The 14,677-nt window shown below is 38.2% G+C and overlaps 1 protein-coding gene and 1 pseudogene across 1 annotated transcript; one reads left to right on the top strand and one right to left on the bottom strand.

Annotated features, from left to right (window-relative positions):
- Nucleotides 1-721: 721 nt before the first annotated feature.
- LOC141836359 (mitochondrial phosphate carrier protein 3, mitochondrial-like) lies at nucleotides 722-1,769 on the bottom strand (annotated as a pseudogene).
- A 7,370-nt stretch (nucleotides 1,770-9,139) lies between these two features.
- LOC141835958 (flavonol synthase 1-like) lies at nucleotides 9,140-11,966 on the top strand. The gene is made up of 3 exons (XM_074723370.1): nucleotides 9,140-9,597; nucleotides 11,243-11,570; nucleotides 11,712-11,966. Exons 1-3 carry the CDS (start codon nucleotides 9,140-9,142, stop codon nucleotides 11,922-11,924), a joined length of 999 nt encoding a protein of 332 aa, XP_074579471.1. The 3' UTR covers nucleotides 11,925-11,966.
- The last annotated feature ends 2,711 nt before the right edge of the window (nucleotides 11,967-14,677 follow it).

Here is a 14,677-nt window from a genome sequence, read left to right as displayed (position 1 = left end):
CACTGCAGGACTAGCATTCTCTCGAAGTTGTAGATGGCAAAGCGGTTGATCTCATATCCCTCGAAACCAAACTTGCGCTTAGACATCTTTCCTCGATTGAAAATCAAAAATTTTTCAAGAGTGGAACTAGCCTTAAAATAAGGAAACTTACAACCTTCAAAATCTAACACCGCCAGACATTGAGTTAATTTTGTAACTTTCCTTTGTAGATCAAGGATCTCGTCTTAGGTGTTACAATCACAATGCAAGACTTTCTCAGCCAGAACCTATCTATCACGACCACGATCATGACTACGATGACCATCCATAGGACCTAGAGCTCTACCAACTAACGTCGAACGAGATAGCGATGATCCTATGGGTATTATTGATTTTGTTAATCAATTGTGAATGTCAAAAATAATCTTTTAAAACTTATTAATTCAAAAGAATACCAAGAGATAGGGAAATTAACAGCACAGCCAAAAAATATTATTCATCAACAACTTGACCCTAAACAAACTCAAAATCCTAAAATACAAAAAATAAAAATTACCAAAAATACCCTAATTACCAAAAACTCTAAAATTGAATAAAAATGATAATTTATTAAAAATAATAGAAAAGATCTAACGAATCCTCCTGCATCACTTTTTTTGCTTACTTATCTTGACATTTGGCAAATATGCATTTATGATCTAGAAAGAATAGACAACAGTCAAAAATAACAATCATAAAAAGCTAATCACAATCAAAGAGTGTATCAAAAAAATATACTCATGAGAAATCTGACATTCTTGAAGTGAGAGTAACCACCTAGTACAACCTGCATTAAGACCTAAATCTTAACCATCAAGCAGATCAAATGAAAATTTAGTCAAGAGCCAGTAAGAAAAGATCATAACACCAATGCTCCTTCGGATTTAACAAACCTGGGTAGTCCATCACTCAAATCTCAAGCAAATCCTCAGCACTCGCACTTTAACAGCCTCAAAAGGGAAGGGAGTAACGTCAGCAGTCACCTCGGCAGAAGTAGAACCAGACAGGTAGATTAGAGTGTTATATTTGATAGCATACTCCAAGCCAACGATATCACAGTGATACTTCTTCAATAACTAAAAGAATCCGAACTTGCAACTCCCTAGAGCGTTGTATCCTAGTAGTGTCAGCACCGATCTTCGGAAGAAACCCCCGACCCCTTGCTCTTTCAGCAAGAGCCCAAATAGGTGGAGATGCTCTCGTACTTCGACGGGTAGATCTGAAATTATTCCAAGAGAAATTTGAGTTGAACTAAATAGTAGTAAAAATTATGGATCTTCGTCAAATCATAACTTTGGCGTTGTCGATCGCGAGATGCCAGAAAACCGGATCCCGCAGAGGCATGATCCAAACTCTCGAAGACATTATTAACATGAACACACTCACCTGCATGTTAGATTTCATGAGATCGAGGGCGGTCACAGCCATGTGAATGAGGCCGCGACTGGCGATCCGTCGGCGGTAAAGACGACATAGTCAATAGCCAAGTGCAAATTTATTTTCCCGGACTTGTTTGGGTCTTGGAAGACGACAGACCCTACTGAAGGAACGCCAGTCAGAATCGCCTCGGCGATGCCGCCGCTCTGGCACAGAGTCATCCGATCCAAGCCGATTCTCCCATATGAATGATTGGCGAGACCTGTGGGAGAGATCCAATCGGAGACCAGAAGCAAACATCGTCCCGCTCGCGCGAGCAGGAGCACAACAGAGTCGGCGGTAAGCTTGCTAGGGCAAGGGCACTGTCACGTCTCCCTTCATTTCCTTGCTAATTTTGAAGGTGGCAAAAATCTCTTTTATATGGACGATTTAATTAATGTTAAAATATTTTATAATATTTTTATTTTATTATTGTCTTCCTTTTTAATTTAAATAATAATTTCGAATAATAAAACATAGCAATCCTAAATAAATAGCAATTTTACACTAAAGTGAAAAGGCTACAAATTCAACACTAATAAATTTACAGAGAGTATTTTTTAAAAGTTAATAAATTTTTAAATTGTTTTGGTACTTATGATATTTACAACCTTAATAAAATAGAACAGTTATTCTAAATTAAATCTATATGATCACCTATAAAACCTTTGTTCATATTCATCTTCAACCATTAGTTACTAAGTGGTTAGGCATGTCTCGTACCTCTACTTTAAATATCTAAATTTTGAATATTGGCATTGTATTTTAGCCTTTTATTTTAAGCTCTAATACTACACTCTTATCTTACCCGATTTGAAAATAAGGGTTCATTTTTGACCTCACATTATATTACTTATAAGTTTATCAATTAAAAGGATGTGAGATGTGCATTCAACTGTAATTCAGATATCTAATTTTTTGAATTGATTAATTTTGAAGATGATCAATATAATTCTATAGAAATTTTTTATCGATTATCAAAATAAATCAAAAAGTACGAATAACGCGTCGCTCTATAGTCAACATTCCAAGATTATCTTTTCATTGGAGGAAATTAATCCATAATTACACTATAGTTAAGAATCGGCTCGTAGACGACTGATTAACTATAAAAGTGCATTATAGTTCCGGGGCCATTACTAAATCACTTTGATCAATAATATCGAGGACATCGATAATTATAGATAATTTGATACATGCAATGCTTCGACTATCAAATAGTAATAGATTATTATCTCATGCATCATAAAATGGTAGTGCTTAAACAAGTACAAAGGTGGAGTTTCTAGGGAACCATCGATTGAATGTGACATGCTAAGGAAATTCAATTGGTAAGTGTTTGATCGGTGGCAACAGATGAATCCCATCTCGGCAATCCCTCCAAGATGCCCCTCTCATTTTCTAAAAGAAAGGTAAATCACGGAAGACTTTGCTCTTAATAATAGTAGCGTTTTCAAGGAGTGAAGCAACCAACGGAGCTTCGTACCAATTGAGAATCGACCTCTGATCTATCATTGGCAACACCCTTATAGAAATCATCCAAACTCCCATGGGGACGGTAGGTGTCTATGATCACTCTCATGCAGGGCGGCTTCATATATTTCATATGATAGACCTTTGAAAGGAATACATGTACCATTGAACATTAGGTTTGCTTTGCCTTGCCTTGCCTTAGCTAGGTGAGTGCATCATCGATACATGACTTATGAAAACCTGTGGGCGCAACATGAAGATTTTCTACAGATAGCAGAGCAAAATTGGAGACAGACACCCAACTCAATACATCCTCAAGAACAAACTGCAACTGATCAAATCAACTTAACGTCAGGCAGTCTCAGTATATTGCTGAAAGGGCAGCAAGGGCTTGTTAGACGATGTTCGACATGAAGGGCAGGCTAACCAATGGTGTTATGAATGAAGGCTACCATGCCTGCCTTGCAAAAAGAAGCTTCAAAATTAAATGAGACTGCATATAGTTTTTATATCTAGCATGCCAAGGTCACTTATCTCAAAGGTGTGGACAGAAATATATCTTTTGTTTCATGGTCTTGTAAGAAGAACCAATAAATGCAATGAAATCACCGTAGCGGAAGTAGAGGGAAGGACAATTCACTATGATGGAGCAGAGTTATAAAAGAAGGCAAAGGTTTGAATCTCGACGAAACCAAGACAATACCCTCCTGCGTCATGATCAATTGTAGCTTCTCGATTTACCTCCTCAAAGATGGTCGTGGGACCGACCGTGTAGAGCTGTTGAAGTGACGGATTCTACCTTTTGCAAAAGAAAAGGGAAAGGCAACTCACATCCTACTTTGAAGAGGTTGTGCAAGTCTTTGTTAACCGCTTCAAATGCCAGCTTCGAACTATTTATCCGAGATCAGATTTCAGCCTGAATATATTCAACAAGTGCATGTATTATCGACTTACCAACAAACACAAATGATCAGAAGACCCGCGTATGATAAAATCAAAGCAGCTCTTTTTAGTATTGGAGATCATCAGAGAGCCCAAGACCAAATGACTGTGGATCAAAATTCTTCAAACAAGCATGGAGTGGTAAAACTAGATTTCATTACTACTGTTAAAGAATTTTTTCAAGCAGACAAACTTCTTAGGTAATGGAATCGTTCCTTGATAGCGCTTGTACTTAAGTCCACCCATGCCAATAAAGTAACGGATTTACTTGATGAGTGAAGGGATCAATGGATTATTCCAGTTGGGCACTACCTCTGCCTTCTTTAATGCCTTATTTAGCAAAGATAGAGATGGACCAAGCAAAAAAATAAATGGTATAAAAGTTGATGCATTAAAAATGATCCATATACACATTTAAAATTCATTAGTAGGTTATTTTTTAATCAAATGTTTGGAGACAAAACATTGTATGAAATCGATTTGATCGAAAAAGAAAGTCGACAAAAGCACGACGGTTTAGTTAGATTGAGTGGAAGTGAGAAGAAGATTGGATATTGATGAGAGCAATAAGAGGCATGGGTTTCAAGGAAAAAAATGTTGACAGTGACGCTACCTTCACTTCAACGTACTACTCGTGACACCGTGCCACGTGTTGCGTTATGCAACGCCCAATGGCACCTTCCACCTTGACAACGATGGTCACGTGGTCCATCTCGGTCCCTCTCCTCCATCCCTTTTTTAATAAAAGATAAAATTAATCATCTCAACGGTTCTGCACGATTAATCTCATGATCATCTATAAAAAGATAAATCAAAAAATTATAGTTGATCATTACGAAGAAAGTATTATCTCGACTTTGCCAAAATTCGACCATTGCCCACTCCTCCCCCCTCTCTCTTTGGCATGGTGTGACGGTAAATGATAAGACGGGATAATCATTCAACGAAGATTCGATTCTTTCGCAAGCATATTATATGCATCGTAGTACTCAAATTTTTGATGATGTAGGACCATCGACCCATAAAGTAGCCTCACCCGCAATGGCGGAGCCAGATTTACACGGGTGTCTGGGCTAAAATGGTTTAACAAAAAAACTACCTGAGTTATAATAGAAATTATTTTTTTTATTTTTTTCACTTGCCTTCTCTCTTTCATCTTATGCAATTTTGAATGGGCCCCCGGGCTACAACCCGGGTAGGAATATGTGTGGCTCCGCCCTTGCTCACCCGTTACCCCACGAGGTCGGGGCCACTATAGTTATGGAGTGTAAGGACCTTGTGAGCTAGAAAGGGGGTTGAATAGCTCCATTTGATCAAGTTTGAACTTTTGTCGAATAAGAAATTACTCGCTACACAACCTCCTAACTTAACAATGCTAACAAGAAGGATTTACTTGGTATCCGCTTCCTTGAGACGACTAATCCAAGGGTCTTCATTCAGCTCATTTTTCCACTATATCTTCTCCTTCTCGGACAAACCCCGAACGCGGAGAAATCTTCTTACAACAGATTACAAGTTGTATACAAACAACCAAACAACACAAAGAAGAAGTAGTGAAAAGATGTTACACAATATGATGAGAATGTTTCTTCTTCTTCAAAAGGTTGCTCCAAGCTTTTGGGGATGAACACTAGCTGATTTCTTGATCACTAGAGCACAAGCACTTTAGCATAAATAGTATTGGTGTGTTCTTCCACGAAGAACTTTCACCATTTAAACCAGTTCAGTTTTTAGGTCATCAGTCGACTGGTTTTACCATGCCAGTCGACTGATTTGGTCAATGTCTTAAAAACGACCACTGAACTGTTGAAGTCACGCCTGATTCTGTCGGAATTTCAAATCTCAATCGATTGATTTTTCCCATCAGTCGACTGTTATGCTATCAGTCGACTGATGTGAATAATTAATCGAGTCATTTTACCTTCTGTTTGCTTCCAAAACAGTGATAGTAGACTGATTCAAAGATCCAGTCGAGTCTATCAATCCCAGTCGACTAATGTACAGATCCAGTCGAGTCGATTCTCTTCTGTTTGCTCTCGAAATAATTTCAATCGACTGACTTTGAGAATCAGTCGACTGATCAGAGAAACTCACTCGACTAGCGTGATTTTCAGTCGACTAAGATAGAGTATCAGACGTAGTATTTTAGTATCAGTCGACTGACACCAGGATTGAGTGGCTGATATAAAGTCTTACCGAATTCTTTCCTCGCTTGATCAAGATTCTGATCGTCGACCTTCTTGATCTTCATTTGCTTTACATCGTAAGGACTTTCTCGTGCCAAGAGTTCACTCCTCGACCCTCTTGGACTTTCCTCAATTTGTCTTACGTCCGATCTTTTCACCGCAAGGACTTTTCATCATTTACCTTACCCCGTAAGGACTTTCTCATGCCAAAAGCTCGCTCCTCAACCCTCTTGAACTTTCCTTCATTTGCCTTACCCTGTAAGGACTTTCCTACACACTTGCCTTACCCTGTAAGGGCTTTCCTGCACACTTGACGCACAAGTTAGATTTCTCATCTTGTGCTCTAAAATTTATTGATGTCAAACATCAAAATATAACTTATGGGCATGATTGCAACAACATGGAGCACATATATAGCATCTTCATTGGACTTCTAAATGCTCCCCTATAGCATGGTTAGAGTTATGTCGGCCCAAAGCCGAAGGTGATTTTGGATTGAGGGATTTAAAGACATGAAACCTTGCATTACTGGCCAAGGTACTATAATGTATATAGGACAAGTAAGACACATTATAGATTCGATGGGTGTATCATCCATACTTACAACAACATGTGATATAGGAGTAGCAAGTTAGATACATAGACTCACCACTCATAAAAGAGTTGTTAAGTATCAGAAATCCTATTCTGGCCTTCACAAGAAGCTTAGAGGTCGCAGGGGCAAGCCTTGACCACATGGTTTAGTAAGTGGAAGATGGTCCAGTGGGCTTACGATCATGTTAGAGATGTAAGGCCCTGGAAGGCATGGGCGATGATAGTTTGGCAAGGTTACCTTCAGCCCAACTATGCTTTCACACTATGGCTACTAGCGCATAGAAGGCTACCTACACGTGATAGACATGACTATCTAGACGAAAGAAGATGCATTTTCTGCCATTAGGATGCGGAGACACTAGATCATGTGTTTTTTCGATCTAGGCAAACTAGTCAGATATGGGGTAGAATTAGGTTGTGACTACAGATGAGACGATGACTACTTATCGACGTATGCTGCATATTTACAGACATTAGTATTGGGGGGCTTCCATCCTAACCAGGGCACATCATCTTGTCATGTTTGCTCTTGTGCATTATATCTGGTAGGCAAGGAACCATAAGCATGTTTGAGAGCGTATGACTTGATGCTGAGTTGACTTTTAGGAAGATACAGATCCATATCTACTGGGTGCTTGATGTATACTCGGATCTGGCACTTTGTCAAGGATAGCATTGCTTCAGCATGAATGCTGAGTGGACCTTTGTTGGAGTGTCGTGGTGGCTCTGGATGGAGATTCACTAGCGTTGGGTGGTGGTTTCACTCCGAGATGTGGTGATGGCTACTATGCTGTGTGTGTGGACCAATCTGGGTCCTAAGGAATGGTTGAGCTTGTATTAATTGGTGAGAGGAGAGAATGTAGCTTGAGCGAGTGATGGATGAGTGCATACCTGTTGGTTGGGAGATTTCATTTGTGTTTTGTGAGGAGCAAGAGTGAGTCAATGTAGGAGTGAAAGTGTGGTTAATGAAGGGTGAATAGATCCACTATAATATATATTTAGTCTGTAGTAAACCGTTCATGGAAAGATGTGTCAAATCCATTAATGACTGAAGCATTTCAAATCTTATAGTCTCTTGACATAATATCAATTTAGTGAAAGTCTTCCAATTCTTAATATTCAAATTTTTTCTATTTCCTTTCTTAATGAATAACCTTTAATCCTCCTCTACTTATATTAAATAAGATACGAGATAGATATTGAATATCATGTTAATATATGAGATAAAATAAGATATTTATATTTAAAGATAAATAGGTGTAAAACGTGACGTGTCCTCCTTCGATTCCTCATTTCAAGTATTGCTTGAGAACATTGACGTGGGATTGCTCTTGATCTCGATTCAAACACACACACAGCTTTTAAAAATCGCAAAAATTTAATTTTAATAGAGAAGATTTTGAAAGCCGACTTTAATATATATATACATATATATATAGAGGTATATCAACACTTCTAATAAAAAAATGATTAATGAACATAAAGGATGAAAAATATATAAAAATAAATAGATTATGGAAAAATCATATAGATATGAATTCGTGATGAATCCACTACACATGAGTGGTTTTAGAAAATAAATAGGTGTAAAACGCCGCGCGACTGCGACAGCCGACCTCCTCTATTCATCGTCGCCGTTCGTCGCCGTCCGATCACCGTTGGCCGCAATTTCGGATTCGTTGGAATCACAACGGTCTCCGGCCGTGATTCGGCCGGATTCCGGCCGATTTCCGCCGGAATCGGCCAACAGCACCTGTTGGGCGATTCCGGCCGAAATCGGCCGGATTCCGGCCGAATCGCAGCCGGAGACCGGCCGCGGTCGACGCGCCCGGCGCCGGCGCGTCGACCGCAGCCGGTCTCCGGCCGCGATTCGGCCGGAATCCGGCCGATTTCGGCCGGAATCGCCCAACAGAGGCTCTGTCACGTTTCTGGCCGGATTTCGGCCGGATTCCGGCCACAATCCGGCGGGAATCCGGGTCCGGCCGGAGCGCCGGCGAGTTGGCCTTCCAACGCATCCGGTCCGGCGGCCGTTGGTGGTCGGACGACGATGAACAGCGGCGGAGAAGCAGTGAACGTCGGAGGAGTCGTGGGATTGCTCGTGTGGTGGAGTAGTAAATTAAAGCACAGCCATATATATATAGATATATATATATATATAGAAATATATATATAAATTTGATGTTTAAATTTATTTAATAAATAAAATTTTAAAAAAATTATTTAGCTTCAAAATGAATCGGAAAAAGTACTGTTTACTTTTGGGACCGTAGAGCTTCTAGAAAAAGCACTACCAACGCGGCGCTGCGAGGGTTCTTCAATTCATTTCTGTTTGCTTTTGGTAGTTGCAACAAGTGAACGCCATGCAGGCACGTATGCGACATGAATAATCGCAAAAGGAAAAGTCTCTGTCCGATGAAGCATTTACCCTCGCACCGACGACCTGCCTGCGCAATTTAAAACTCAGAGCCCATGCCATGCACCACCGCCTTATTCACAGTCTAGCTCAATTAATGGAGGTGGAGCGCGTTCAGACGATCGCCTCGCTGAGCGACGACATCCCGTCGGAGTTCGTGCGGCCGGAGCACGAGCAGCCGGGCTTCACCACGTACCGCGGCCCGGCCCCGGAGATCCCCGTGGTCGACCTCGCCGGCGAGGCGGCCGACCAGGGGGCGCTGGCGAGCCGGGTCGCCGCGGCGGCCAGGGAGTGGGGGATCTTCCAGGTGGTCAACCACGGCATCCCGGCGGAGGTGGTGCGCGAGCTGCAGCGGGTGGGGAAGGCCTTCTTCGAGCTGCCGCAGGAGGAGAAGGAGAAGTACGCGGGCACGCCGGGGAGCACGGAGGGCTACGGCACCAAGCTGCAGAAGGACCTGGAGGGGAAGAAGGCCTGGGTCGACTTCCTCTTCCACAACATCTGGCCGCCCACCACGATCAATTACGCCTTCTGGCCAAAGATCCCTCGAGGCTACAGGTAACTAATTCAAATATATATGCATGAGTAGTTACGTTGGCTTCAAAATGAGTAAGTGCATCTCTTCTAAAAAAAAAAAATATCCACCACTTTAACAGTCCACACGATCTAATTAAGAAACTGTAATTGATCACGACGCAGAAGGATATTGTCTGACTCATCATCAGGATTCAAACTCTTACCTTCTTTTACAACTCTATTGCATCATAACCAATTCAGTTATATCTCGAGGGCATTCATTCTCAATCTTACTTTATTCTTATAAATTTATGGCATGCATGTGTAACAGTAGGTAGTTGGAATGGAAAGCTTCACATTCAGGGGTGCTTCTATTTTAATCAAACAGAATCTTAGTGTTTCCTTTTTTTAGTAGTTAATATTCTTGGTTATAATTTTTTTATATTCTTTTTAGATTTCATAAGCTGATTTAAAGAAATTTGCAAGGACGCTAAAAGACGGATGGTTTAAGCGACTAGCTAGGTCAAGGAGAGTCAACCAAGTCAGATGGACTACATAGGGTAATTTAAGTCAGCCAATCTGTCTAACATGATGAGTCAATCAAACTAGATAAATCATCCAAGATAGACAAATCATTTAATTTGGGCTAGACGGGTCAATGATTGTTTAGGTTAATCGAATGGGTTGTAAGTGTCACGTGGAATGGATAGCGATAGACCAATCAAATCGATCTAGTCAAGTGGTCCAATCGAGCAATGGGCAATTTAGATGGTTGATATTGTCAAATGATTTAATCAGATGGGTGAGTAGAGTGGTCAGGACAGTTATAGATTTAATTAATAAGAACAATCAAATTTATTGGGTTTGATAGTTTAGGCAGTCGATTAAAATTAGTTGAGTCATGTAAAAATACAATGATTGGGTAGATAGTGTGGGTAAGATTAGTCAAATAAATTTTTATATAAACATATTATTTTTTTTATATTTTATAATATTTCTACCGACAATACATATGTCTATTCTTTATCTATTTTAAATTTTCATCTAAAGAAAAAAAACATATTCCTCATCTCTCTTTCAAGGACGGAGCCACTCAATCTACTTGGGCTTTAGCCCGGAGGCCCAACAAATTTATCATTTAAAATTATTATAGAAAATTAAAAAATATAGGAAGAAAAGGAGATAGCCCGGGGAGCTTGGGATTAGTCCGGAGGCTACTCATTTTCTCTCTTTTATAATTCTATTATATTCCTAAGAATAACTAGCTACTATCCTGGTTATTCTTTTTTTTTTCTATCCTATACCTGGAATGAAAGAACCGAGAATCACAATTGTAATTTAAAGTTATTTTTATAATTAAATATAAAAATATTTATTCTATAAAAATTATTATTCTTTTAGATCGAGCATGACAATCATTTTTTGTAGGTCACGTTGGTTTTTATTTTATATATATATATATGAAACATATAACATAGTTTGATAGATCATCAACATTTACATGATATAATGAACCTTGGAAACATTTTTTTTCTTGTTGTATTTTTATCGAACAAGTTAACTGATGGTGTACACATTAATTATTACCAAAAGAAAAGAAATGTAGAGGACCAACTATAGCTATTTCTTACTATACACAAATATGTGATATAGATATAATTAACAATCATATCATCAACTTGTACAGGAAGGCGAACGAGGAATACAGCAAATACTTGCGTATTTTGTTGAATAAAATTCTTATAATGCTATCAAAGGGACTAGGACTGGAAGATCATGTGCTTATGCAGTCTGTTGGAGGACAAAACTTGGAGTACCTACTTAAGATCAATTACTACCCTCCATGCCCGCGCCCGGACTTGGCCTTAGGGGTCGTGGCCCACACCGACATGTCTGCGATCACAATCTTGGTGCCTAATGATGTTCCCGGCCTTCAGGTCTTCAAAGATGATCATTGGTTCGATGCTAAACACATTCCTAATGCCATTATCGTTCACGTAGGAGACCAAATCGAGGTATATAAATACATAACAACTTGTTATTTTCGAATATCCTAATTGCCAAGTTTCAATTTGTGCATGTCTAGTTAATTACTTGACCTAACCTAACCTGACTTGACCTTCCGCGAACATTTAATTTATGATGTGTTTATGTAGATACTAAGCAATGGATATTACAAGAGTGTTTTGCATAGGACAACTGTGAACAAAGAGAAGGCAAGGATGTCGTGGCCGGTGTTTTGTAGCCCTCCCCCTGAGATGGAGATCGGTCCGCTGCCACAACTAGTCAGTGATGAGACTCCTGCAAAGTATAAGACTAAGATGTACAAGGACTATGCTTACTGCAAGTTGAACAAGCTTCCTCAGTAAACCTAATTCATTAGTTAGCCCCAAGTGCATTTGTGGTTCTGGTTGGCCTTGTTTATCATGCTATGTATTTGTGTTTGCTATGTTTAATTATCCTTCTTGGAATCTTTCTATTATCAATAATGCTTTCATAATAAATATCCTCCATTGATCACTTTGTAGTTTACATTCATGATCTTCCTAAACTATGAGAAGGCATTGTTAAGTTTTCGGTTATGCTCCTATAATTGCATGCTAGCTTTAAAAGAGAGACAAGTTGTAAAAAAAAACAAAAACTTGATTTCATTTTGAAATATTGGTTGCATCTCCTTTTATTCACCTTATCCATTATTTAGAAATCTAATAGCATAACTCACTAAGTTCTCACAATTTACAATAAGTAAAGATTAAAAAAGACATTCAAATTGCTAAGCTAGCGGTTATTATTATTGACATGTAGTGTGCTTGACCTAAAGAAGAAAGAGTTATCCAAGCAATCACTATCTATATACAATTAATAGTTGCATCTTTCACATACTTGATCACTATTTTTTCTTTGTTCATTCATAACTTTTGAAATGTACTAAAGAATATGTAAAATTTTTAGGTTATCTATGACAACATGTTGTGACATGCTAGGTCCTATTGCAAAAGTTGTAATCTATAACAATTAGTTATAACAGTGTTTAACCTGTTGCAAATTTTTTTCCTTTTATGACAATTTAGCAATATTATTGTTATGGTCAAAATTTGTTAGCCCTCTGAACCTCGCTAATGAAGCTTTCCTTCATGGATTAACATGCATCAGAGGACTCATTGGAAGTTGTCCCGATGAAACCCTTCCAATGTCTAAGTTATCATGGGATCAAGGTAACACAATTAAAGAACATAAAAGAAGGTTAGGATTAGAGTTTCATACCATAACAATCTTTTATAGAGGACCAAAAATTTAAAACCGCTGGCCATATTGGGTGCTGCTGGCCACTGGCCGTGGTTGGTTTTCGGCCCGTTGGCCGCGATCGGTGGTTGCCGCGTTCAGTGGTCACTGGCAGCAAGCTTGGAACTAATTCAATTTTTGTAGTTTTTGTTTGTGCATATTAAATTTAAGTATCGATTTTATAATGTTATTTGTGCATGTTTACAATTTGCGTGGACGTAAAGTAATTGGAGAGATACTCGTCTTTGTTTACCAACTTTAAGTATTAATTTTTACAATTATAGTTATTTTTGAAAATTAAAAAGTATTTAGTTATAATTATCTTTATTTGAATGTTAGTGTTTATTATTCTAATTTAGTAGGAATTAATTATGTTTATGTAATTGATGAGAAAAATATGTAATAATTTTTATTTATAGTAGATAAAATTAAAATTATTATAATTAAGTAAAAATTAATTTTATTTTAATATGTTAAAATTTTTAGGTTTAGGAAAAATACAGAAAGTAAGAAGTTGAATGTATAAAAAAAATTTACCTGAACGTAGAGGTTTAACTAATAAATTTGTTGTGGGGTTAGAATAATTTTTGAAATTTGCTTTAAGTAATGTTGAGTTTATGGATGAAGATAAGATAAGATGTCCGTATAGAAAGTATCACAATGGTAAATTTTTACAGTGTGATAAAGTTTGAGAATATCTTTGTAGATTTGGTTCCACTCCCAATTACTATAATTGGACTTATCATGGTAAATTGTTCATATCTGATGAGGATTATTGACAAAACATACAAGACTCGGTCATGAGAGATCAGAGTTATTATGATCAATTTAATCCATATCAGAGGATGATAACTGATGCAGCGGGTCAGAATTTCATTGCTGAATCGAGTGGTCCAAGTTCTAGTTTTCCTCCAATAGTTGAACAAATGTTTACTCCTTATGCATCACCGTTGGAGGAGATACAAGTACCAAGAGTTGGTGAAAATTTGAATAATGAATCATATCTCAAATTTCAAGAATTATTGAGTGCTGTAGATGAATCATTGTGGGCTAGTTGTGACAATCATACTAAACCATCTCTTACAGCAAGACTGTTGAATATCAAATCAGAATATAATGGTAAATTTTTACAGTGTGATAAAGTTTGAGAATATCTTTGTAGATTTGGTTCCACTCCCAATTACTATAATTGGACTTGTTATGGTAAATCGTTCATATCTGATGAGGATTATTGACAAAACATACAAGACTCGGTCATGAGAGATCAGAGTTATTATGATCAATTTAATCCATATCAGAGGATGATAACTGATGCAGCGGGTCAGAATTTCATTGCTGAACCGAGTGGTCTAAGTTCTAATTTTCCTCCAATAGTTGAACAAATGTTTACTCCTTATGCATTACCGTTGGAGGAGATACAAGTACCAGGAGTTGGTGAAAATTTGAATAATGAATCATATCTCAAATTTCAAGAATTATTGAGTGTTGCAGATGAATCATTGTGGGCTAGTTGTGACAATCATACTAAACTATCTCTTACAACAAGACTGTTGAATATCAAATCAGAACATAATGTGCCTGAAGATTGTTTTAATGATTTTGTTCAAGTTATTAGAGAGACATTGCCGCATGATCACATAAAACTCGTCAAAAACTTAGGTCTTCTAGTGAAAAGAATTGATGTTTGCAGAGATGGTTATATATTATATTGGGGTGATAATGAAAATGCAGAAGTTTATAAATTTTATAATCAAGCTAGATACAAGACTACCAGAAGGAGTCAACAGTGACGTAAAGCATACACTAAGTGTTAGGATCGGTTGGTTCGCTAGAGGGGGGG

The sequence above is a fragment of the Curcuma longa genome, chromosome 10, assembly GCF_044706935.1.
Source record: "Curcuma longa cultivar G26 ecotype Majalengka, Jawa Barat chromosome 10, ITB_CL_G26_1.1, whole genome shotgun sequence".
In the NCBI taxonomy this organism is placed as follows: Eukaryota; Viridiplantae; Streptophyta; class Magnoliopsida; order Zingiberales; family Zingiberaceae; genus Curcuma; species Curcuma longa.
Note: the sequence above shows the minus strand (reverse complement) of the source record. Positions and strands in the feature narration are given on the sequence as shown.